The sequence below is a fragment of the Lissotriton helveticus genome, chromosome 4_1 (genome assembly GCF_964261635.1).
Source record: "Lissotriton helveticus chromosome 4_1, aLisHel1.1, whole genome shotgun sequence".
In the NCBI taxonomy this organism is placed as follows: Eukaryota; Metazoa; Chordata; class Amphibia; order Caudata; family Salamandridae; genus Lissotriton; species Lissotriton helveticus.
In genome coordinates, this window is record NC_136063.1 from 96,313,639 (window position 1) to 96,341,196 (window position 27,558).

The window sequence follows — 27,558 nt, forward strand, 5'->3', positions numbered from 1 at the left end:
GGCAAGCTTAATGCCCAGAGTTACCGAGTGTGTTCCCTGGTTAGAGTAGGCACTGAGGCGAGAATTATCGAGTCCGTTGACCCTGGTCCAAGACCCTGCCGCGTCGGGAATTGAACCCTGGTCCCGGGCCGTTCTCTGCTTACAGGTCTGCCGCCTCTAACCAGTGAGCCACACCTCTCTAAAATGCCAATAGCTCAAACTCTCACAACTGCGAGACCTCACAAGAAGGACATCACAGGCAGCAGCTGTGCAAGCTTCTTACACTCACAAGGAGACCACAGGCAGCAGAGGTGCAAGCTTCTCACACTCGCAAGAAGGACATCACAAACAGCAGTGGTGCAAGCTTCCCTTACACACTCACAGCAGGTACTGTGCCAAGGCAGCAGCAGCAGCAACAGAGCAAGAGTACCATACCAGTGTAACATAGCTATAATTGTGCAGCACGTGCAGTGGTACCAATGTGGCATAGCTACAATTGTGCAGCAGGTGCTATTGCACCAGTGTGGCATAGCTACCCTTGTGCAGGAGGTGCAGTGGCACAAGTGTGTGGCATAGCTACCCTTGTGCAGGAGGTGCAGTGGCACCACTGTGGCATAGCTACCATTGTGCTGCAGGTGCAGTGGCACCAGTGTGGTGTAAGTATTTTTGGTGGAGCAGGTAGAGTAGTACCAGCACTGCCACCAGTGTGGTATAGCTATCATTACTGGAGCTGGTGCAGTGGCACCAGTGTAGCGTAGCTACCATTGTGCATCAGGTGCAGTGGCACTAGTGTGGTATAGTTATCATTAGTGGAGCAGGTGCAGTGGCACCAGTGTGCTATACCTATCATTAGTGCAGCAGGTGCAGTGGCACCAGTGTGGCGTAGCAGGTGCAACAGTGTGGTGTAGGTACCATTGCTGCAGTAGGTGCAGTAGCACCAGTGTGGCGTACGTACCATTGGTGCAGTTGTACCAGTGTGTAGTAGCTACCATAGGTGGAGCAGGTGCAGTGGTAGTGTTCCTTAGCTATAATTGTGCAGCAGGTGCAGTGGCACCAGTGTGTGGTAGATGGCGTTGCGTAGCAGGTGTAGTGTTTTCAGTGTTACTTATCTATGCTTGTGCAGCAGGTGCAGTGGCACCAGTGTGGCGTAGGTGTCATTGGTGCAGCATGTGCAGTGGTACCAGTGAGTGGTAGCTACCATTGGTGGAGCTGGTGCACTGGTAGTTTTGCTTAACTATGATTGTGCAGCAGGTGCAGTGGCACCAGTGTGTGGCGTAGTTACCATTCGTGGAGCAGGTGAGGTGTTATCAGTGTTACTTAGCTATGATTGCACAGCAGGTGTAGTACCACCAGTGTGGCGTACCTACCATTGTGCAGCAGGTGCAGTGGCACCAGTGCGCCTCATTGGTGTAACACACTCACTACCACACACTCACCCCCACAGACTCACCATCACACACTCACCACTACACACACACCCACATACACAACAACACACCACCAGCCGTCAGTGCACGCTATCACCAGGGCCAAACACCATCAGCCATCAATGCACACTTTCACAAACAACAAACACCACCAGGCGTACAACACCAGCCGTCAGTGCATCCTTTTACAAGGCGCACTCACCAGCAACCAACAGTGCACCCTTTCACCAAACACACACACCATCAGCCATCTGTGCACGCTTTTACTAACTACACACCAACCAGCCGTCAGTGCACCCTTCCACAAGGCACACACACATCCAGCTGGCAGTGCAGTACTTTACCAAACACACACACCACCAGTGCAAAATTTCTACAGGCAGTCACGGCCATCAGTACATGCATCGATTGTTACACATCCACAATTAAGTATTGTAGCAATCTCAGTATGGTACACTTTAGTTTTAAACATATTCATGTAAAAACACAGCATGCCACCATTGCTACAATTACAATCTAACACACATAATTCCACTACACACCACATTAACACACTCCATAACACTTAGCAAAAATACATTACCATTTACAATGCCATTAGCTCAAACTCAAATAAATCCGAGCCCGATTGCATTTCTAATGCTTGTTCTTTTGCTGGGGTAGACATACGTTGACAGCTTCAGTTAGCCAGCTGTTAACAAAAGCCTCCGCTTTAATGTTGGTGACTTCGGTGAGGGGCCTGGTATTCTCAAGACAAGAGTTAAATTTTATAGAGTCCAGATTTTTCCATTTTCTGAAAGGTCTAAATTCAGTGGGGGTCGAGGGGACGATGGACAGACCGCTAATAGTGACAGAAAAGGTCACCAAATAGTGGTCTGACCATAGAATGGGTAAGGATGGGCTGCACACAATAGATTCAAGGTTGGAAAGGATGGGATCGAGGAGGTTCCCAGCTTTATGGGTGGGGCCGGAATTATGTAGAATAATATTAGAGCTGCAAGGTCCTGAAGAAGAATGGAACTAGTCGAACAAGATGGGTCATTAAAATGCAAATTCAGGTCACCAATAAATGGCCCACGAGCTAGCAGGGCCAGGCGAGCGATAGATGAGCATCCCAGAAAAGGTGAAATTAGGGGATAGCAAAAGTTTAAAATAACCAGCTTCACTGTTCGGTATGTCTAGGTCCTCCCATTTGCAGGAGTATAGTCTGCTAAAGATTATGGCGATGCCTCCACCCTCTTTCCCCACTCTATTTTTTCCTGTGTACGTGTAGTTATCGGGGAGGGCGGATGCAATGTCCAGGCCAGAGTAATCTTTGAGCCAGGTCTCTGTAAGAAATAGAGCCACTGGTTGCAAAGAGATAAGATCAAAGATGTCTCTCTTGTGTTTCACTAAAGACCTGCAGTTTAGACTGATAAAAGTTGCTCACAGTCCATCAACAGAGACTCTTAATGGTTGAATTCCTGTGTTATCTTCATGGCTCAAGGATAAAAGGCCACTTAATGTATCAAACTCTGCACTAAGATTGAGCCAGTGACTGTCTCCTGCCTATTGGACCAAGAGTCCTAATCCCTGCCTGATGTCACGCTCCTGTTCAGTGCAATAAAACATCTGTTATTCAGCGCCTGGACACCTTAGGCCAGGGTAATCGTACGCTTTACAAATACACCTGTTATGTTACAAGTGTGGCCCAAGGCTTCTCTGAATAGCAAGATCCTTGTGTCATCTTTGAACAGTGTTGTGTTTTGTTAGGATTTCAGCTTGGTGACAACAAGCTTTACTAGACTGTGATAATTGGTGAGTTTGCACTCCTCTTTGACTTGTTTGGGCTGCGTGATGGACCAGAACCAGCTGACGCTTACATCCAAGCTTGGTGGACAGGAATTTGGGCTTTATTTTTTTGCTCAGGTGGGAGCACCGCCTCAGGAGGGATGATATCAAACCGTTCTAGGCTTAAAACAGATGCAGGTACACTTTGTTCTTTATTTTCCATGTCAGTCCTCTTTATTTTACTATGCACGGACTGAACTTTCACCCACTTTTGAGTATTTTATATGCCTGACTGTGCGGACGCAACGCAAGGCAAACCTAACTGCAGCAGTATTGGGCAGTAGCCAGTGGTGCTGCCTGTTGAATGCCTCCGTGCTAGATGTAGCTTCCTGGCTTACAATCTTTCTGCGACTAGCAGTCCGCTTATGAAGGTAAGATGTCCCTAAGGTTCCCTGACCACCATGACCATCACTAAAACTTCAGCAGTAGCCAGGGACCTGACCATCGTTCAAGTCCCTACCCATGCCTTCTTAAATCATGATCTCATTGCTGATCATGAATTGGATTTTTCTGTAGTTTTCTGTAGTCTCCACATGACTGCTGAACAATGGATTTTGTACTTGGCACTGCTTCCACATAGAAGTTCTATTCACTTCAATCACCCCTCTTCCCTTTCCATCCGGCAACCTGTAAAGGTACCTCTTTGGCGTTTGATAGGAGGTCCTCACCAGTGCTCCTGCTCTTCCTCATGCCATTCTAAATCACAAAACATGGTTGCAGAATAGTGTGTTATTCCATTTGATTTTGAAGCCATTTTGTGACTTTGCCCTTAGAGGGATTTGCTTGGGGGTGAAAGATGAAGCATAGCCTCTAAATGGAAAGCTTATTGGGGCCAGCCCCACCCTCATCCCAGTAGTGAAGTTGTGTAAATAATTGCCCATTTGCAGCTATTTTGATGAACTGTCATTTGTGTACAAGTGTCTGCCATGAGTTTGCATGCCTTAATCTTATTTGATGCACATTGTTTATTTTGTGTACTGTTTGTCCTTCACAACTCGGAGAAAGATAGGATGATGTGCAGAAAAGACAATGTGATGTGATTGATGGTCGTTGAAGGGTGTTGGTAATAGTGGTTATGACCCCTGTTATTTTATTGGCAGATAGCTCGCCGGTGAGGGCGGGAGGGGCAGGGTGTTGTAACTAGTCTGCAAGTGTTCTTTAGGGTCTATGCTTTGGTGATGTTGGAGTGAATTTTGAATATCATACATCTTATTAAATGCCTCATTGATGTCACAGAATTTTGTTACTTGGCCCTCGCAATCATCCTGGAGCAGTCTAACATAGATCTTGTATGTAATTCTGCCTGCCACAAAATGTGTCTGACCCCACTGATGCTGTAGCATGTGGTCCTTCATTTTCATTTCTGTCCATTCATGACTAAACCATTTGTTCACTGTTTGGGCATCAAATTGCATATTCGATACCCCTTTATAGTGAATCTAACATTACTTGGATTGGGCTGTTGGTATTCATGGTGTTATTGTGAACTAACATAGGTGGTGTTGGTAACTGGCGGGGATGGTGAGACCCACATCCCAAGCAGGGTATGGTGAGTTCTCCACTGCACCAGTGGCTATCATTCAGGGGACCTCTGAGTACAGCCATATCCTTGACAGTGTGCTCAGCAGGCATTTTTACGTAAGTGTGATGATGGGGTTTTGATTCCAGCTGTTGTGTAGCTTAAGCATGGTTTACAATTCATGTCTATAGACTTTAGCATGCAAGAGTGCTCCATTTTAATGTATTACTTTTTCTTTATAGAATGGCAACAGTTTCCATGTCTTTGACCAAGGCCACTTTGCCAAAGAGGTGCTTCCGAAGTACTTCAAGCACAACAACATGGCCAGCTTTGTCCGACAGCTCAACATGTGTAAGTAGCAGTATCTTGCTCTTCTCTGCTTCACCAACCACCCTTTCTGTGAGCTCTTGTGTTCAGCAACTTTAGACAGTGGCGCACCAGTATGCTGTTAATTGTGCCATGTGTAGTTTTAGCCTAGCCGCCGTGCATATATCATCATTTACACTCTGTTTCCAAGCCATTAACACAAAGTAACAAGCACACAAAACCTTCTGCTTTTGACAATTGAGCCTGCTAACGAATGCTCCCTTATTCACGAAAGTAGTTCATGGACCATTTAGTCATTTTCATCCTTGTTTAATGCAAAGCTATTATTTTCATTGTTGCACTCTTTTAGGTTCTTTACCTTGTGGTTCCAGATTTTCACACCCCATGCTGTAGTTCTTTCGGAGGGCTTAGAAAAGCTGATCAAGTTTCTGATTTCACATCATTAAAGTGACTTTCGGTTAGGGCCATTCCAGTCTGCAAACAAACTGACTTGTTAGTATTCTGGTGGGCCAGATGAAGACCACTCCTTAATTCAGAAAAGGGCCATTGAGATATTCCCTGATTGGACATTAGAGGTCAAGTCACCAGACTGCGTACTTGTTCTTTTCGTTTTTTGTCGAACATGGAAAGTCCGAGCTCCTTTCATTTAGGAATCGTTTTTTTCTTTCACCAGTCACTGCTCCATTTTCAGGTCTTTCTGTCAACATCTCTAACCTCTAAGATACCTGGAACAGATTGCCACTTGAGCAATGGACTCCTAGGTGTGGTACATACATGTTTAGTCATCCCCCCCTGCAATGCTACGGTTTTAACGATTAACTTTTTGTAGCAGACTAGAAAATGGTGTCATCGTCTCAGTCAATACCACCAGCATGTGCTCTTGTAGTCATAGAAGGTGCAGGGATGCAACTAAATATTGTGTCAGTTCTTAAGTAAGAGCACTGCTTTGGAAGGTGACTATCGACCTGTGACTAATGAAGAGATGTCGTGTCCGTTAAACCCAGGAGACTTCTTAATACACAGTCAACACACTTATCAGTCTTCATGTCAGTTGACCGCTATCAACCAACCAAATTTCATTATGCTTCATATAGTTCTTAAGCTGTTGCCAGCCGCTGTTGCTCAATGAATTGATACTAGTAAATCTTGACTGTTGGCGTTTGGCTCCGGTGGTCAGTACTTTGAAACAAAGCTGTCGGCCTGCACGTTTTCAGAAAATGAACCACATGAAACGAAGTAGATCTGCCAGGTACTGGACTTCGAGTAGTGGGAGACGGTGTCTAGTGGAAGATACTACAGGGAACTGGTGAGTGCCCAAATGCTAATCTCTCATAGCAGCAGTCTGAGATAAGTTCGCAGCAGCATCATATTATTAATACTGGCATAATTCCTGCACCTATTACAATGTACGCTCATGTTTTATTTAAAGACTGCTAAGAACTTGAGTAGCATGGACATAGACAGCCATCAACCTCCAACCTTTAAATTCTTCAAGCATTGTTCATTCAAGTGACTGTTTCTGATCTGCGTCAGAACTGCCACTTGGTATGGTATGGTATGGGGGTATTTATATAGCGCACGGCTACTCCGAAGAATGTCCCGGCGCTGGATTCGATAGATTTACAAATGCTGCGTACACCGGAGTGATAGAAGTTGCTGAAATAAGCATTCAGATAGCCAGCTCTCTCACACGGTTGTAGGCCTTTCTATTCCATGACCTAGTTATACTTGTAAATCTTGCATCCGAAGTATATGCATGACTAAGTAGTACATCGAGTGGTACTCAGTCCTGCAAAATCCTTGTTTGAACTCTTCCCAGGTGCCAGACTAATAATAATAATAATACACATTTGTAAAGCGCACAATCACCCGTAAGGGTCTCTAAGCGCTGGGGGCCGTCGGGAAGATTAAGCAAGCTATTGCCTAGAGTCCCATGGTGCTGGGCTAATCTGCCGCTGGTGGCTGGGATCGAACCATGATCCCCACATTCCGGAGTCAGTCGCCCTAGCCGCGGTGCCACACCTCTTCCTGAGACTAGCTCAGAGTTTAATTTGTCCTGCGGAGTTGCTTTTGGCATTGTATTCCGTCAGTTGTATTGTACTGGAGTGAAGTGGGTACATATAAAATAGTGGTCCTAACACTTTTCTATGCTGACTTAAGTAAATAAAACATCCTTTGCCACATTTCCCGAAAGACTCTGCCTGTTCAATGCGCAACATTAAATACTGCTGATATAGCACGTTGTAATTCAAGAGCTATTTGTTTGGTCAAAATCAGAAAAAGCAGAACAAATATGTTGTTCACTGACAGCATCACTCCCTTTTCCTCTGTGAATCCTTTTTGAAGATCTAAAAATGTAGAAATTAATTTTATTATTTTAAATCAGTTCAGATTTATTTGTGGAGTAGTGAGAGCAATTTACAAGTTCGGGATACAGTCAAAGACATTTGGAATACAAATGTTATTCAACTCCTAAAAAGTTACTGCAGTGGGTCAAATTTCCATTTATCCTTTGTCGAGTCCAGCCAATTAGATTTTCCGCCTTTGCCCAGCACTACAAAAGTAACCTCCCCAGTGCTCATTTGGCGCCCAAGTTAACAAAGCGGACTGCTGGTGCGTGGGACAGAAAAAGAAAACCTCTTTGTAGCCTAGGGAAGCCACATTTGTTTTTTGTTTGTTTTACTTTCTTTTTAGGTCTTGCCTGGCGTTGCAGCACGAAGTGCTGTCGCCGGCGAGACTTATTGTGGTTGTGTTGCCTTCCAAGTGGTACAGACGGGTGCACGAGCAGATTCTGGTCTGTGAACGCGCTTCCCAGAAACTGTGAACAGCAAGTCAGCCTTTCGCCTCTCTCAATCGCGTGCACACACAGCCACACGCGCACACGCACACACACACGCGCACACGCACACACACACGCACACACGCGCACACACACACGCACACACACGCACACACACGCACACACACGCACACGCACGCACACGCACGCACACGCACACACACACACACACACACACACACACACACACACGCAAGCGCACACGCAGGCACCCACAGGCACACACAGACACACACACACACACACACACCCACACCCCCCCTACAACTAAGCCCCACCCGCCCCACCCACCGGGCTACAGGCTCCTTCACGCGGGGCTTCCCTCACTTGCATCGGCGGCCTCTGCTCCTCCTACGTGCCTACAGAGATTCACAGCCTCCCCTGGGGCGGGACTTCCGCCTTCTACCCTTCTCGTCCAGTCACTTTGTGGGCGCGGGCTTCCCGCAGAAGGCAGAAGTCCCGTCCCAGGGGAGGCTGTGAAACGCTGTAGGAGGCATACGAGTGCTGGAGCCTCTGGGATAACAAATCGGGCGCTCTCGCTTTACATCCCCATGTGTGCCAAGTCCTCTTGTTTGTAAGTAAGTAACCTCGTGCTACCTGCAGAGCACCTGTCGTTTGTTTGCTTGTTAGAGGAGTTTGCAAGTCAGCTGCCCACGGTCCTGTGCTTTTTAAACAGAAGCTTGTACTGTTGCTGCGGGGCTGTGTCCGCTTTTATTGGGCAGGTATTGTCCGGTACTGAATGCACGCACTCCATAAAATTTAAAGGGAGGGTCACTGGACTTCTCAGCACTGCTGCGATACATTTAATGGGAGATTTCTGGTACTTCTCAGGAACACACTGGTACTCTGGAACAGTGAATACCTACACTTCAAAATTTACACTTAAAGGGCTGGCTGTATTTGTTTTCCATACTGCTGCCATCTGTACTTTACCTGAATATTGGGAAACACTTTTCACCGTACAAAAAACTTATGACTTTGTGATTAGCTGTGGTACAGCCATGGAGATCAGATTGCCACTGGAAAAGCTGAAGTACGATGATTTCTACTTACAGTATACGATGAATCCTGGTTGTGATTTCGGTAGGCGTAGGCTGCGCAGTGTTTTGGTACTGTGGGAAGGAGGCCAAACCAGCCTCTCTCGATTAAAAGCTGCTCGGAGAACCGAAGGCGTGGCTGAAAAGGGTTTGGCAGCCCCAAAAACATTGTGTGCAATAATCTAATGACTTCTGTGAGTGGGAGGATCGATCCGACGGACAAAGAAGATAAATACCAGAAGTGGGCAGAGCCCTGAACTGTAGTCCAGAGAGCGAGTAGCAACCGCACCACAACAGGGCGAGGCAGCGGGCGGAAGCGCGAGGCGCGGCAACGGGCGGAAGCGCGCGGCCCATTCCAGCCCCCGTGAGGACAAGGGCATGCCACAGCCCCATCCTAGCAACAAGTTCACAGCGAGGGACACGAGCGCGGCAGCCCCGGTCCCACAGCCACACGAGGGTCCGTGGTCCTAGCTGGGACTCATTCAGTGGGTGGGGTGACCTTGGGGCGGAGGAAGAGACCTGAGGGATGGGCAGGTGACAGTGGAGCAGGGTCCTAAAGGAGTGGTCAGGAGTAGAGACTTGAGTGGGAGTGCGGGGTCTTGAGTGAAGGGCCCGCCGTAGTGTCCTGTGTGAGCGGCTGACTGCCCTCAGGCTGGTGCTAGGGCAGCATGTCTCTCGCTCAGTCCCCCACGCTCTTGGTGCTGGGCTCCGCTGTGACTTTCCTGCTCATTGGCAGACTCCTCTGTGCTCTTCCGATGCCCAAACTGGTGGAGAAAGACCAGACTCGTACCTGGCGCTAGCGGAACCTCACCGTGTCCATTGTACACTCTCTTGTGATGGGTACAGCGGCGGTGCTCTGGTAAGTGCGGGACCCGGAGAGTGGGCGTTACATGGGTGGTGCTTGATGGTCGATTAAGGTAGTGTAATGCGCCAGGTTCGATAAGTTGGTGCCTTTTGGGTCCACTGAGGTAAGTTACATGTTTGTTGCATGTGGATTGGGCCTCAATGCCCTCTGGGTTCCAACGAGGTACGTGCAATGGTATTAGGGATCAGAGAGGCTAGGTGAATGGAGTGAGATACTAAGGTAACTATAATGAGATCAATTCTTGGGTGAAGGGGACCTACTGAGTTACCCAGGGTCAAGGTTCAAAGGGGATGAGGGGAGACTAGAGTCTCCGATTTGATAGGTTTATGGGACCAGGGCAGGCTTTGATATGTAGTTGCATGCCGACTCTCCTGTTGTTGGTGTAATGGGTAAGAATTTAAGGTTCAATGGTGGTGGCGGTGGGGAGTCTGGGAGGGAGGTCTTCAATGAGACCTCTAGGCTCAACTTGGATAAGGTTCATGAGACCAATGGACAAATGTTGAATATTTAGCAGCAAGAGGGCACCTCTATGGCGCTGTTACCAAGGCAGCACTAAAAGCTCAATGGTTGGGGCCCCTGGTGGTTCCGCTACCAGGTTTCTATGTTTAAGAGCTATCATGTTAGGAATAATGGGATTAGAAATCAAGGTGCAATTGACTGCACTTGGGAAGATTTCATGAGGAAGGGATGTGGTTAGAGATAGGGGCGGGAAGTACAGTCTCTACGATTAACCACCCAATGTGAGTTATAGGCAGGTCCACTGGAATAATGAGATGCTGTGGCGATTTAGTCAACCCTGCTGTATAACTCTGTCCTCCCCTGCTGCATAATTTTAGTGGCCCTAAGTATAGGCAGGGACTCGAGAGCTGTAATATGGTGGGCCTGATGGGACCCGATCACCAGGCTCAGAGCCCCTTAGATAAGCAGTGATGGCCTCAGTATGACTCCTTGTGACCTCAGTGGCGAGAGAGCATTGAGCAGGCTCTCGGACACTGTCACATGATGTAGAGCATTGGTTCCCAACCTTTTGACTCCTGAAGACCCCCACAGGGTCACTATTGGAAGCCAGGACCCCCAAGCAATTTGTACGATTTAAGTTTCAAACATTAAAGCAGTCATTCTCAAAAATACACAAACGAGTACACACCAAACAAATACTCGAATTACTAAAGATTTTATTTATTTTGAAAAAATATGCAAAGGGGGGCTTTGGGAGGCTGTGCCCCCAAGAAAACATGGGAAAAAAATTGGTGCATTCTACAACACATTTGTCATTATATAGTCAATCCTATAAGCTTTTAAAGCATAGTGAATGATGACCTTACTATACTCCAGGATAGGACAATCTTCGTTGGGGCTCTTCAACGATTCCCTCACTATCACCCTCCAGCAGTGCCTCTCATCTCTCCATAGCCCGTCTTGTCACATGTATTTCATTTGTTTTATAGCACTTCTTATACCAGTGTAGGGTGTCGGAGCACTTTATATCACACACAGTGTCAATGAATCATACGGATGTAAATCAGTGTATAGAAAATGTTACATACGGCAAAGGGGACTACAATGTGTAGGATTCACATGTCATCCATACCTGTAGGTTTTTTTTTAAAAATGCTTGGGCTTGAGAAGCACAAACTCAGGATTCAGAACAGAACACGAACAGAACACAGTAGTTAGGGTTGCCTTTAATAAGAATGTATTTCTACCCACACAAACCTTTTTAGCAACATTAGGATAAAGAAAGACTGGGAAAAAACATAACTTTCTAAACTGTACCATGCGGTTTGCATGCAGCTCTTTAATGGCAGTTCACAGCTCACTGTGCTATATTACATTTGTAACTTATGAACTGCACAGTAACAAAATAATCTCTGTGACAAAAGCAGGAACCCACTGAGCGTTGCACATAAAATACTGTTCTTTAAAATGCATGGTACCCAATCTTTGCAGCAGGTATATTAACCATGTGCGCTACCATAGATGAGTCAAAGCTGCCACTAAACAAAACACCCATCTCTCTCCAGCAGGTACATTAATCACTTGAGTTATCTTGACTCTTTTATTGTTGCCCAAAAACTACTGCTTATACAAGGAACTTGTCAGTGCTTTTAAAACTTCTGTCTGCGAACCCCCTGGGAATGTGTCACGGACCCCTGAGGGTCTGCGAACCACAGGTTGGTAACCGCTGATGTACCTAGTGCCAGTGCAGCATGGTTGGCCTCAGGAACCTGTAGATCGGGCGCCTCCCTGAAGCACATAGGCCTGGCTCCACCCACCTGCTCCTCTACCCCCTGACCCAGAATCCACAGCTGTACTCCTGTACCTCCCTGTGTAAACAGAGTCTGGGAAGAGTGAAAGGTGCTGGTTTCACGTTGCTAGAAAATTATTTAGTTGCTTTGCGTAGCCACGTAACCCAAGGTTCGGAAGGTGACTCTGCATTCTTTGTTTACTCACTAGTGAACACGTACCTTATATTGTTGTGAAGCTTCTCTTGAGAGAGAATGCAACCTTCTCTCACATGGTAACCCACGCGTCCTCAACCATAGCTCAAGACTCCCTTTCGAGGGGTAGCGCATGCACATTCCAGTGCACACTTCCCTCACACGCAACGGAACACTTCCTTTAATGTAGCTTCACTCTCCCTCATCAGGGTGCTTTAATGCTCCAGTAAAAGGCTGCCTCTGGAATAAGCGGGAAGTTTAGGGTCCATACCAATTGAGAACGTGCTCTCTTGATGGGGATTGCTATCTTTGGTGCCAGCCAGCTCAGGTGTATATATTTCCATAGTCACCAGCTACAGGATATATTGCAGTGTGGGAACTGACACCTTATTTTCACATTGCAATAAGGCCCATTTTGCGAGCATTTGCTGCATCCTGGTTTCCTCTTTTTTAAATTACGTGATCTGTATTGAGGTTCCATAGGATACAACATGTAGCTGTAATAATCAACATATTTACATTCCAACATTTTGATGGAATCCTCAATACGATCAGGTAAACAAATCCCCAACAGCCCCCCCCCACCCCCACCCCCCACTGGTCTTTTGCCAGGCCCTAAAAACATACTAAGGGGTATTGCTTACTAACATACTGTGACTAATCTTTAGGGACAACCTTGCCCGTAACAGGACCCTGCACCCTCTCTTCTGCCATAGTGATAGTGTGGCTCCTGTGTGTATCATACTGTGGGCTCCCCTGTGGTGGCATTCTCCTGCGGTTCTCTTAAACCAGACCATGCCCTCAAATCAGCTCCCAATTTTTTTTATCCCTGAACACATGCTTCATACATATCGCCTCAGCAGTTGCCCATTCAGAAACATCTCAAAGAAAGTCTGAATGTCTTGAGGAACCACCAGCAACCATTTTATAGCTCTGCAATGTTTTGCTAAAAGTAGGCTAAGTAGAACTAACTTTCTACTAAGTTTCTTTTTAGTAGGAGATGGGATCAGCCTCATCAGTACCTGTCTCGTAAGCTATATAGTCCACCCAGTGGCTCTGTTGATGTTTTCCCCACCGTCTGCCAGTAGCATGTTGTAATCTATGGCAAAAAGATGAACCCACTTTTGAGGAGATAATATCCATTGCTAAACAATCTTTGAAATGTGTGGATATTATTACTAAACGTGAGAACAAAGATAATGCTATTCAGTTAGTAAAAGTTAACTCGAAAGGAAACGAGTTTAAGAAAAGTGGTTGGACAAAGGAACATCAGAGCAGGCGCGGTGCATTGGGGTGTGGGGGCGTAGCCCCCTGCCCACAGCGTCGGCGTCTCTGAACTTAAGTAAACTGAATCAGTTTACTTAAGTTCAAAGACGCCCGGCCCGATGGAGAACTAACTGACAATCAAGTCAGTCAGCATGACGTCGGACCGCCCACCTCCTTCAGAGTCTGAAGGGGATGGGGGGTCCGACGTCATGTTGACTGACATGATTGTCAGACCAGGAGGCAGGAGCAACAGGCAGCAGCACAAGTGCGCATGAGTGGGGACGGAGGGCAAATTTTTGCACCGTGCCCACTCATGCGCACTAGTGTCTGCTCTGCTGGCGCATTCCCATTAGGAGAGCGAGGGTTGAGCAAAGGCTCAAACTTCGGTCTCCTAATGGGCAGGCGGGCGAGTAGTAACTGTGCCCTTAGCCAATCCTGGCGATTGGCTGAGAGGAGTTGCCACCTGCCAGTCCACTCCTGTGTCGTTCGAATCGTGAAGGCGCCAAGGGGAGCAAGCAGAGGTGGCGCGGACCGGCTGTGGTCCCACAGTGGAGCGCAGAAGGAGGAACCAAGCAAGCCTGCTGAGGTGAGGAAGATTGGAGCTCTGAGCCGCAATTTCAGTCGACCCGTTTTTCCAACCGAGATGGGGGCGAATCTCGAAAAGGAAATCTAATCAGCTGGTTAGATCTCCCGAAAAACGTAATGGTCCTTTTTTTTAAGTTTTAACACTTCATTTATGCTAATGCCTTTCATATAGTAGGTACACTTAATGGAAGTGGTAAGATTCTCAGGTCTTGTTTAGCAATATTGGTGCTAAGAGTAGGCAATCAGCTTCACGTTACCTCGGGTAACCATAGTACAATGCATTGTGATATTTTTACTGTGTTCTGGTATCCCGTGGAATGATTGAATCTTGTGAGTATGTACGAGAATCACCCAAATGATGCTAATCAATGCCAGTGTTAAGATTGTTCTACGAATCTAGATCTGTGAGATGTTTAGGATTTATTTCACAATGGCTCACTGGCATGTGTATTGGTACAGAATCTGGACTTAAAAAGTTTCCCATGCAGAAATCTACGTCAAGTCTGCCTATTTAATGGATATTTCCTAAAGAGTCGGTTTGGTTAAGGGGAGGAAAGGAGATGACTGAAGTATTTCAGCGGAGAGGAAGGGTAACATGAGGCGCTCAAAATACAAGCATTTGCAATGCAATAGGTCTCGCATTAGGAAAGTTTGAGCCATTGGTATTGCGAATTACATTTTTTTTATTTAGCTATAGTAATAGCTAAAGTAATAGCTTTGTCATTTACAATGCCAATAGTTTTAACTTTCACAAATGTGACACCTATAGCATTTGCAATGCAATATGTGTTGTGAACCTGGCTGCCTTTTGTCCCTTCTGTGGAGTCAACTCATTAACATAGATGTCCCTGTTTCACTAATATAACTAGCTAATATAGAAACATGAATGTGTTGCAATCCACGCTTGATGAGTGACATTCCATTCACTGAGTGACGGTCCTTGGACTAATCCAAAATGGGAATAACGCTGCCAATAAAACAGTGGCTGAAGGGAGTTAACTCCCCCACTCTATGTATGCTGCCCAGTTCACTCTAACAAGTTAAATATATTTCCAGTAAGTAATGAATGAAGGGTGCTGACCCAAAGACACTCTCTGTGTATTATATGTTTATTTTATTACAAGAGCCTGCAAGATAGCTAAAGCTGTCTCCCTGGCCCTAAACAGAAATCCAGTCGACTACATATCAAAGTAACACAGTAACACTGTAACACTGTAACACAAACAGTGGATGACGTAAACAGAGTCTGGTGTATCTTTCTTTTAGCTTCTGCATACATTGCATCAGATCCCGGAGTACTTTCTGATATCTTCAAAACCTTTAAAAAAATGTTTCATTCAAAGATGTGATTTATGACCCAACATTGTACTCACACATCCTGCCCATAAGTCTGGCATTGCTTTGCTAGACCAAAAGCACTGTGACCTGCGGCCTCTGCGGCACGGTAATTCACACATAATACCTGCTTTCTGGAGCATGGGATTTCCAACTTGCGGCACCCATTCCACTGAGTTAAAAGCTTAGCAGTGTCCAGTGAAATATAATCGCGGCACAGCGAAAAGCTCCGCCGTGTACAGCGACATCTAAACATTACAAAACAAGTGTCGTCATGAAGTATGCCGAGATTACTTTCTCAAACGACAATGCCTACACGGACAACCTTCACCCTGCCACATTAAAGATCCTGTAACATCAAGTCCTCTCGAATGCTAACGTAACCATCAAACTCCCCAAAAGAAACATCTAGGAAGCAGGTCCGCTTTTCTTCGGAGCTCAGATCAGGATCGCTGAATACTCATGGGCGAGTTCGGTGCTCTGGGCCGAAGCCTCGCACCCCCAGCCTAGTAAGTATATCTGATCGAATCATCACGTCTGAGCCCCGGAGGACGGGATCCGCTGCCTGATTTGAAAGCCTCTGCGCACAGGGCCCAACAACGGGGCTAGCGACCGAGGAAGTCTTCTCATCCAAGCCCGAGGCCGGCGGCGGAGAACCCAGCCGGTCAAATAAGATCAATGTGTAATGAGTGCTGAGCGGAACCTCAAACACACGGTTCTCCCACACACAGAATCACCTCTCATGCACAGCCACACACACTCACAAACCCATTCAACCATCTCACCGCTCAGCACACGGCCGCTCCAATTTCTCGCGGGTTTATACACATAAAATACGCCCAGTGCATTCTGGGAATCATTTGCCGGGTCATCATTACCGAAACATAGAAGATGGACAACAAAGCTAGGGCCCAATTGCACGAGATAAGGCAAAATATATGGCACCTAACACCCATTATTTGTCGAAGAAATTAAATCTATAGTGAAAAAATCTTTCTTTTTGTCTTAAGAGTGATTATTAAGGGAAAAAGGTGCAATGTTATGATGTTAATTATTCATATATACTAGACACATAAAGATAAGTGTTTTTGATATAATGGTTGACGGCTCAGATGTGCGCAATACGAACGTACGGTATCACGCTCTATTGATAGCTGAACAATTTTTCCTTTCAATCCGAGGGCTCGGTTTCATTTATAAAGATGGCGGCTGATCGTGCCAGGCCTCTGTCCGTTTTCACTGTTAGTATCTTTGAAATTATCCCTCACCTCTGCGATTGGCTAAAGCTCGCGGCCGACCGGAAGTCCCGCCTCCCGAGGTCCGCGAGCTGGCGGCGCATGGAGCGCCCTGCCGTCCGGGGTAGCCCGGGTCCCCAGGAGGGGGCCGGGGAGAAGGAGGAGTGTGGCGCCTGTTGCGGGGCGAGACGCGCCGTGAGGAGCCCTGCCGGAAGAGCGCAGTCGGTGAGTGGGGCCCAGGGCTGATGTGAAGTGCGTGCGTGCCTGTGTGTATGCGGGGGGGGGGAGGGGGAGGGAGAGAGTGCGAGCGAGTGTCTGTGTGTGTGTATGCGCATGCATGTGTGTATGTGTGGGGATGTGCACGGCGCGGGAATTGCTGTGAATGTGGACGGAGCCGACGTGCGCGTGCAAGCAGCTGAATCCAGCCGGGGAGAAGCGCGTGCACCTTCTCGTCCGTCCTTCCCTCCAGACAGCTGACTATACGTCTCTGTCCCTGGAATGCATCCTTTGGATGCTTATTCCAGGGCGAGACCTAAAAACGAAATGTGTCTCTTTGCCTTTGACTCCTGACATTGCATACTTGTGCTTTGTCCAGACTTGACCTTTTTCCCTGCTTGCCGCTGTTGTTTCTCGGCTTTGTTCCTCATTAACTGGCTTGCTAGCCACCTCTAACGGTGCGTCTAAAACTTAGCACACTTTATTATAGTGCCTCGGAAATAACGGTCAGCCACTGATATCTGTCGGGTGCCTGACTGGATGTTTAAAGTAGCGCACTGTATGGCAATCTGTACTGCAGAACCAGCCGCCTCTAGGCGCTACCATCAAGTGTCACGTTCCGGTGGCATTTCCATTCCTTGCAGTTTTTTGTCCTCTGAGAAGGATGAGTTGGAATAGTGTTGACATTGTTACTTATAACGCTGTGAATCTGTGCAATGTCACTGCTGTGACAAGCTTGCATCTGAAAAGAGTTTTGCTCCCGTGTTTTACTCAGAGCTCACAAACGTCTTTTAGGATTTGACGCACAGGCCGCACAGCAACACCTTGTTTTATGTAGGAAAGAGAGGGTGGTTTAGCCAGAGAAGGCTGTCTGAAACTCGTCTGTGGAAAGATATTGTAATTTACAATGCCAATAGCTCCGCCACAAATGCGAGACCGATTGCATTGCAAATGCGTGTTACTGAACAGTTGCTTCAGACACCTTTCAGTACAATACACAGACATGGTGAAACATGGCAAGCAATGGTTAAGAAAGCTCATAATGAATCCGCTTGAAATGCAGTTTACAGCCAGTGCATAAAGCTATCCGGTTCTACCCTCTGCATCTCACAACTGCACCTCCCTCCCGTTCCCACCCAATTCGGACCCCCATGAATTAACTCCTGTATTGTACCTAAGCAGAACAGATCTTTTCCCACTTGTGCGGCCAGCCTCTACACCAATAGATGTTTTTTCCACCTGTTGGCACCAGTCTTATTCTCTTCTAGTCACAAAACTTTAGAGTCACATCCGCTCCCCGTGCTCGTACAATATTTCTTTTTGCCACTCCATCTGCAAGCCTGAGCCGTATTTTCGTTTATTTCGGCCAGACTATCTCTCGCGTTAGATAAGCCATGTTTAGTGCCCAGTACTGTTACCAATGGAAGGCTGGACGGGCTGCTGAACACAGTCTCCTTCGGAAGCCAAGCTTCATAATTATAACAATTTTTCTAAAAAAAACAATGTTCTCCGTCATTACCCACTGAGTCTGGCGTGAAAGGACCTTTTACACTTTCTGCTGGGCTACAGTTTATTAGTGGGCTTTTGTTTGCAGCCCAGAGCAGAAAAGTAGCAGCTGTTCAAGGGTAGATGATGGCCCACCATTTAAAACGTAATCCATCAAAACAGAATTTCTCCTTCTATCCTGCTTCCCAATGTCCTCTACCGTTTCAGTCCTAGATGAAGTCAGTAAATATCCTCACCTGTAAACGTACCATTGTTAACAATGCCAAATCCTTAGGAGTCGTCCTGTACTAAAGACAGTCTGCAGTCACAAGTAAACAACTTGGCCAAAAATGCACAATTTCAAATGCGTTCACTTTGAGGATTCATCACTTCATTCCATAACAAGATCTCAAAATGCTGTTGCAAGCACTAGTGCTGTCATGAATATATCACTGAAGGTCTATCCTGACCGTTCTTTCCAAAATACATCTTGGTTCACGAAAGCAGTTCTTCATGCAGCCTCACGCTTTGTCTCTGGGGCCAAAAGAAATTAGTCAAAGGAGGGGGCAGGGCCACGATTTATAAAAGCCAGGTTTCTATATCAGTAAGGCGGAGGACTGGCTATGAGGTCATATCCTCTCTTATCAAAGGTCCTTCTTTTCAGGTAAGTATAAGGGTAGAGGTAAGAGACTGGCTAGGAGGCAACACCTCTTCATATCATAGATGCTCCTCCTTTCCAGGTTGAATGCACTAGGGTTCGCCTGGAATTAGAGAAATACTAGGAGTGAGAAACCAAGAGGAGAAACCCAATTACTGTAGGTGAAGGGGAATGTGATGCAATTCAAGCATAGAGTAAAAGTTAACCCCAAAGAAACCCATACTCGGAGTATGAGAGTTGTGAACCTGGATTCGTAAGCAAGACTGCAATGACAAACCCAGACTGTGAAGATTAACGATGCAAGGAGAATGCTCATGGGCAATATAGATGCCACGAAGGGGGGTTAATCTGTGCGTGACAGGATTAAACCTGTTTTTCATATCACACAACCAGCTCGTCTCCAGGTCTGTCATTGGCTAGTCGACGCAGGAGTACTGGGATGTGATACGTTTCAACTTTGGAAGCATCCCAATACCAGAGTTGAGCTTCCTGGAGCCTGGCTACATATGGGCCCAGAAAGAGCTCTCCCAGAAGGCTGTGGTGACCATATTTGCATCCTACAAAACTGATGGTGCTGTCCCTGTAGCTTCTATGGTCAGGCCAAGATGAATATTCACATCAATATGACTTCGTCAATGGAGAATGCACAGCCTGTATTGGTGTCATTCTTGACACTGGTGGAGATCCTGTTATTGTCTAATTGTGAAGTTGGTCACAGAGAGATTTACGTAGTATCTGCAAGAGCAAGAAATGCCCCAGATAGAGAAAATGTATAGGCTCAAGTTCTTTACTGGTGTTCAAGACCTTTTTGATCTTGATCCCATGCATTTTCCAAAATGTATTTGTCGGTCCCTTCCTCATGATGATGATAACTAAAGCAGATGAACCACTTCCTCAAATACAATTAGTCAGTCAAAGATCTTTATATCAGCACTAGGCCATAAAAGCACATTCAGCAAATAAAACACAAGGTAAGACAGAGTAAAGACATATGGCACAAATTGATCAGGCGTTTGATGGACAGCATATACTTCTTTCCATGTTGTACATCCCCAATGGACCTCAGTCAATAAAAAATATATAATAAAATAGTATATAAACTGCAAGATCAAAGCCACACTGATTGCCAGTCAGGCTGGGGATATTACCCTGTCATTAAATGTTGCACAACAATTGGACAGTAACACAAGTCTTCAAGTAATAAATCAAAACATACATAACTAAAGAGTTGGGCATTAATTAACATTTAAAATTCATAATCACTCTGGTTACGATTGATAGATTATTATGCAAAATATAGCACATCCCCTTAACATACGGATTACATTAAAAATGACTAGCTCTCCCCCACTATGCGTATGTTTGAGGAATGTGCGCTGTAGATACACATGCTTTGCATACTTCTGCAATATAGTATTGGTTCCAGATGTTTGCAAGTTGTGTTTCTTCGAAGAAGTCTTTCCCAGTCACGAGGTTTCGGTGATAGTACGCATAGGCATCGACTCCATTGTTAGATTGTTTTCCTTCTGCCATCAGGTTTGGACGTGTATTTCTGCACCCCCGGTTCGAAACAGTTGTTCGGGTCCCCCTCGGTGCGCAATCCACTGTACCCTCAACAGTATCGTTAACGTACGCGCTTTCCTATTCTACGCCTATCTACTCGATCAGAAAACTCTGCATCTTCGGTCTAAAACATCACAGCTGGCTTACGGGCCTAATCGGGTCGGTTCGGTCCAGCCTTCTGACGATGGAACGGACTCTGTTTCAATTTTGTCCTCAATGCCACTCTAAGTTCCCTCGCACCGACCTACATAAAGTCTGCAACTTGTGCCTCTCACCAGAGCACAAGAAACCAGATTGTGAGGCTTGCCTTTCATTCCGATTGAAAGAGACTCTTAGGGACTGTTGGGCTCGACAACGAGAAATGCAACGCCAAAGCACACAACATACTCGGGACATCTTCGGAGAAGAATCCAAACAGGAAGAAGCGACAGCGGTGGAAGAAGAGGGGGCCTTCTCTGTCCCAGAATCAAATTCCTAGCTGGAAATCGAATTGGAGTCCGAAAACATTTAAATACAGCTCTTAGAGAGTTTTTAGCTTGAGTTGGAGATGTATCAGAGTCCTTCTAGGTGAAGAGGAGCTGGGTATCATCCGCTTAAGCGATGATCTTAGCTCCCAGCTCCTCAGCAAGATGGATCAACGGGGTAACATGTAGATTAAAAAGGAGTTGGCTCAGTCTAGAACCCTGGGGCACTTCCGTAGTCACCTTTTGTGGGGCAGATGAAAAATGAGGTATTTATATCAAAAAGGAGGAAAGAGGATTCACAGTCCATTCGGTTCCCCTGGTTCAATGCTAGGTTAATCAAAAAGGGAATGGACACTGGTATCTACTTAACCGTCGGTCAAGTATTGACAACCCTCATAGAACACCTGGTCTAGATCGTTGCGGTATATCTTTTTTCCGCCCCGGAGGTAGCCACACTTGCTGCGATCTATCTTCCAGAAATGATTTAATCCAGTTCCACGCTATGCCAGCAACTCCAATGTTTGCGAGGCGGGCTAATAGCAGAGAGTGTGGCACCGTATTGAAGACGGCAGAGAGGTCTAATAGAATCAGAGCCACTCTTCCGCCCCCATCCAAAACACTCTGATAGCTTCTGATATTTCCACAAGCGCCATCTACGTGCTATAAGTAGCTCTAAACCCTGATTGAGCCGAATGTAGCGATCCATAAGTTTCCACAAAATTGGCCAACTACTTAAACGCCTTTTCGCACACCTTAGCCATGGCCGCAAGAAGGGAAATGGGGTGATAATTGGCAGGGTCTAGAGAAGGCTTTTTAAGCAAAGGGAGGAGTTTGGCTTGCTCCATTGAGGTGGAACCGTGGCAGATTATAAGAACAAATTGATAAGGGAATTAACCTCTGGGTTAACCACCTCTGCCACTGCTGCCAGCAATCGAGCCAAACCGGGATCGGTTGTTGAACACGATTTCAAGGATTTCAAAATAATCAACGTGTCTTGATGAGCAACAGCAGTGAATGCAAACAGGGAGGATGGCGAGCTGGGGATATCTAGCATTGGTAACATGCAGGCTTTACTAGTTGGATATGGCAGGGCACATTGGAACGAGATGGAAATTTCACTTCAACACCTCCCTGAAGAGCAGAAACAGAAAGCACAAGAGTTGGTTCAAGAAGGCAAACTCATATCTAATTCCTCCATTAGATATGCTTTAGATGCTGCTGACTATGCAGCGGGGAGTAACCACCAGCATTCTCCTACATCGACATGCTTGGCTTAGAATTTCAGGTTTTCAATCTGAGGTTCGGCAGTCTATTTTAAATACCCCTTTTGACAAGCAAAATGTTTTCATACCTCAAGTAGATGAGGTCTTAGAAAAGATGAAGAAAGACACAGACATGGCGAAATCCATGGGGGCGCTTCAGTCCCCATCAAACAGAGCCTCCTTTGTCCAAAAGTACATCCGCAGACCCTAATGCTTCCTCATATTAGTCAAACACACAACCCTCTTGCGCTAGAGGCTTCTGTAGAGGAGGGTATTGAGGAAACTGCTTCAAAGGTAGGGGTAACTCGCCTTCCCCCAAAAAACTGTGACTTGCTTAAACGTCCTCCCAATCATTGAACACCTGTGAGGGGAAGACTTCAACATTTTCTTCCCATTTGGCAATCCAAACATCAGACAAATGGGTGCTAGACATTATCTGACATGGTTATTGCCTGGAACTCACCAGCAATCTTCCCAGTATTCCACCTTACACTCGCAAACTCTTGTTGGAGCACCTGCAGCTCCTCAAACAAGAGGTACAGGCCCTTTTAACAGACAGAGCTATAAAACACTACCAAGGTTCAGGAGTTTACTCTCTGTACTTTCTAATCCCCAAAAAGGAAGGCTCCCTAAGACCAATTTTAGACTTAAGGAAGTTAAATCTGTACTTGTTGTGAGAACACTTCCACATGGTCATGCTTCAACAGGTGCTTCCACTTCTACAGCAAGCCCTCACTAGACTTAAGACGCATACTTTCACATTCTGGTTCATCCAGCACATCGCAAATATCTGAGATTTGTGATAGCAGGAAAACACTTCATTTCAATGTACTCCCATTCGGACTAACTAGTGCTCCCAGAGTGTCACAAAATGTCTAGCAGTGATAGCAGCACATTTCAAAAGATAACAGATTCATGTCTTCTCATAACTACACGGCTGGCTCATCAAAGCCAGCACACACCAAAAGTGTTTACGACACACTGAACCTACATTAGACCTACTCAACCAATTAGGTTTCACAGTCAATGTAAACAGGTCTCACCTTCAGCCTTCACAAATGTAGTCCTATCTGGGAGCAACTCGAAACACTTGCACAGCTCTTGCCTCTTCCAATGCAACCAGAATTCGAAATATTCAAATTCTGCTAGTACAATTTCAGACCAATCTATACTTAGCAGTCAGGACTTAGGAATCATGGCATCTTGCATTGCGATAGTGCCTCATGCAAGGTTACACATGCGTCCTCTACAAGAATGCTTAGTACGTCAGTGGAATCAGTTACAGGGTCAAGTAACAGATCTAGCGTTGGTACACAGTCGCACCTATCGCTCTATGCAATGGTGTAACACACAAAACTTATCAAAAGGGCGGTCCTTCATCGACCTCGTTCCACAAATTGTGCTAATAGCAGACTCCTCTCTCTCAGGTTGGGATGCCCAGCTACAGAACTTGACAATTCAGGGTTGGTGGGGCAACAGCCACAAAAGTCTTCACATCAGCTATCTAGAGCTACTCGCTGTGTATTTTGCACTGAAAACATTTCAGTCTCACCTCATAGAGAAAATTGTCTTAGTCCGCACAGACAATATGACAGCTATGTACAACAAGCATTTGAAATGCAATCGGGCTCGCATTTGTGAAAGTTAGAGCTATTGGCATTGTAAATGACAGTGTTTTTTTTACTTATGTTGTCCAATGTTAACGTTCTCAAATTAACACATTTAATATTTCAACAGTCCAACTTTTAGGTAAATATCTGGTGATAGGAGATGGAGTTGTTACATGCATAACTAATGTGTACATTCAGGTTCTTTTAAATGAAGCCAGCATTTAGGACCTTCCAATCGTTGTTGACTTTTAACAGTGAAAGGATCTGATTTTGAATTGGATTGTGCCCGTTCGTTGATGGGATATGCCTCTTGGTGGAGTGCTGTGTGATACACCCTCTGGGAGCATTGGGTGTTATTAGGATTAGATAAACTGCTCAGGACTGACATTTTGGAAGCAAAATGATATTTACAATTTTTTATTTTAATACCATTTGTTTAGAGACAAGTAAGCAGTTTGTCAGTACTGACCTTATCTGGTCATCTTGTTCGGTGTGTGCCGGGTTCATGTTGGTGTTCTGCTGCCCTAGCTTTAGCCCTCATGTGGCATCAACTTTGTGACCCTTCCCCGTTGCTCACACCAACACTTCAAGCTGCGGCGTCTGGGGAGGTGACGTCAGATCCAGCCACTGACAGTGCGCTTGAACACAGTGCCGACATAGAAAAGGAACTGGTATGGCGGAGAAAGTGCAAGCGAAACATCAGGAAGGGCAGACTGAAGGCTACGAGCATGCAGAGGTGCCATCCTATGAGAAGTAGGCTTCCGTTTGGGTACAGTATGTCACTGAATTAAACAAGGGAGCTTAAATGGAAATATAACTACAGCAAGTGTGATCTGAGGGCTGGTAACTGGTCTGTTCTTTCCCGGGTTCTGTGGTTTGGACTTGCACACTGGAGCGACGACTTGGCGAATGCTAGAAGTACTAAAGAGGGGGCAGCAGTTCAAACACACTGAGACCCCTCCACCCCCAATGCCTAAACAAGTAGTCCCCGCATGTTCATCGGCCACCTGAGGATGAGGAGCTGCTGCTTCCGGGGGTCTGTACACATCCAGCATGGGAGAAGGGAACAGTGGGAGTGAAAGCAGAGCAGCTAAACACAAGCCTGGACTTAAAAGCACAGGCACTTATAAGAAGTGCTCAATGTCAATAATAATTGAAAACACATTGCATAAAGCGCAGTGTCTCATGTGCCCTGGGATTGGTGGTGGAAGAGACGCCAGGGTGGAGCAAATTGAGCAGGAGGTGAATGGGCGGGTATGGACTGTGTAACAGGAGCAGTGTGCACATGCTCTCTTTAATATAACAAGGATTGGCCGTGCGGCCGTGAAAGCGACGCGCCAGCTACAGTGATTGCTCGAAGAAGCAACAGCTCTTTGCTTGTGTGCGTGCTAAGTCTGCTCTTTTTCGAAGCACATACTCGTGCTTCTGGCGCGTCCCTGCTCGCTCCTGCAAGGTGGATGCCGTCCCAAGCACGAGTGTGTGCTTCGAACAATAGCAGAACGGCTAAAGGTCCTCCTATGCAGCGCATGCTTGCTGCATGGGCGAGACCTAAAAACAGAGAGGGGAGAAATAAACGCACACTGCAACTATCACGCCTCTCTCAGACCATTTGGCGTTAGGCAATCCATTACAGAATTCATCTTCTGGGAGAGCATCTCCCAGGAGTGAACAATCAAATTGCAGACCTCCTCAGCAGGTTGTGGCATCAAGTACTCGAGTGGGAACTTCACCCCCACGTTTTCCTGCTGTACTTTAAACAATGCGGACTCCCACAAATATATATGTTTGGTACAGTGGACAATGCAAAATTCCCAAACTTCACCAGGTTTTTAAACCCTGTATCCCGAGGCAACGCCCTATGGATGAATTGGTCAGGGATATTTGCCTTCCCTTTTCTGCCTCTCCCCCTCCTTCAGTTTCTGCTTCGTAAGCTCAGGCACACATAGCTCACACTGATTTTAGTAGCCCGTGAACCGTGGTTCATCACACTCTTGGAACTATCAATGGTTTCACATCAAAAGTTGAATCTCAATCCCAGCCTTCTCACTCAGAACCATGGAGACATCAGACACCCAAAACCCAAGGAGCTTAATCTAACAATTTTGCTCCTGTAGTCCTAGGGTTTGGATACTTAAAATTGCCGCCAGACTGTATGGCTATTTTCAAAGAGGCAAGAAAGACTACCACCATACCATGTCATGCGGCTAAATGTGAAGATTTGTTGTTTAAGAACAACAGGAAAGGAAGAGGTGTGGCACAGCGGCCAGGGCGACTTACTCCGGAACACGGGGGTCACGGTTCGATCGCCGGCAGCAGGTTAGCCCAGCACCATGTGACTCTGGGCAATAGGTTGCTTAATCTTCCTGAATGCCCCCAGCACCTTGACACCCTCTGGTAATTGTTTGAGCTTTAGAAACACTGGTATATATTGTAACAGCGCTAGATGCCTCTGTTCAAAATATTATTTGTTACCTTTTGCACCTAGAACGATCTGGTCTAGCCTACACATCCATTAGATTGCACTTTGCAGCAGTAGCTGCATATTTGCAAAACAGACAACATTTATCTTTTTTCAAAGTTCCAGTCATTAAAGCCTTTATGGAAGTCCTGAAAAGAGTAATACCGCCCAGAATTCCTCTTGCACCATTTTGGAATCTGAACATTGTGCTTACAAGACTCATGGGTCCACCTTTTCAGCCAATGCACAATTGTCCATTACAGTTCCTTTCATGGAAATTTGCCTTCCTCATTGGTATCACTTCAATAAGGAGATTTGGTGAGCTACAAGTAGCTTTTCATATTAACCTTTCAGTTGAGTTACCTGTGTTCTTTCCTCAACCTGACTCCGTAGCAGATAGAGCTCTTCACACACTCCATGTCAAAAGAGTGTTATTATACTATATTGAGAGAATTGTTTGTTGCATTTGCTACACATCACAAAGGCAATCCTATCTTTAAATCTGGTATTTCAAGATGGATTGATACATGCATTTAAACTTGCTATGCTAAAGCTAAAAGAACTTTATAGCTCCTAGAGCGCATTCCACGCGAAAAATAGGAGCATCTATGGCCTTTCTAGGTAACATTCCTATAGCTGACATCTGCAAGGCAGCAACATGGTCCACACCACACACATTTAACAAACACTGTTGTGTGGATGTGTTAGCACGTCAACAAGCCAATATAGGCCAAGCAGTGCTAAAAACACTTCTTCAAACAATTGCAACACCTACCGTTTAGCCACTGCTTTGGGAGAATACTGCTATATAGTCTATGCAAAGCATGTGTATCTACAGCACACATGCCCCAAACAGATTCTTACTTACCCAGTAAGCTTCTGTTCTTGGCATGTAGAGCTGTAGATTCACACGCGCCCTCTCGCCTCCCAGGGCACCTGCAGTTGTTTGTGTTTTTCATTATTTAGATGACATACGCATGGACATCTCTGTACTACACGCACTCCATTCTCCCCCTCTTGGGGGAAAACAAACTAACAATGGAGTCGATACCCATGTGCACTATCAGCGAAAGGAGGAGTCACCTTACCCCTCATAACTGGAAAAGATTTCTTCGACAACTTGCAAACATCCAGACCCAACACTAGATGGCAGGAGT

At 46.1% G+C, this 27,558-nt stretch overlaps 1 protein-coding gene and 1 non-coding gene across 3 annotated transcripts in view; one reads left to right on the forward strand and one right to left on the reverse strand.

The window, feature by feature from the left end:
- The window catches only part of HSF1 (heat shock transcription factor 1), a 491,085-nt gene that overhangs the window by 107,053 nt on the left and 356,474 nt on the right, over nucleotides 1-27,558 (forward strand). For both annotated transcript variants that reach the window (XM_078686503.1, XM_078686504.1), the window contains exon 2: nucleotides 4,998-5,106. In XM_078686503.1, the coding sequence (XP_078542629.1) occupies nucleotides 4,998-5,106 (109 nt within the window). The remainder of the gene's footprint in view (nucleotides 1-4,997; nucleotides 5,107-27,558) is intronic.
- On the reverse strand, nucleotides 15,889-16,261 carry LOC144829905 (small Cajal body-specific RNA 2). Its single transcript, XR_013610883.1, has one exon.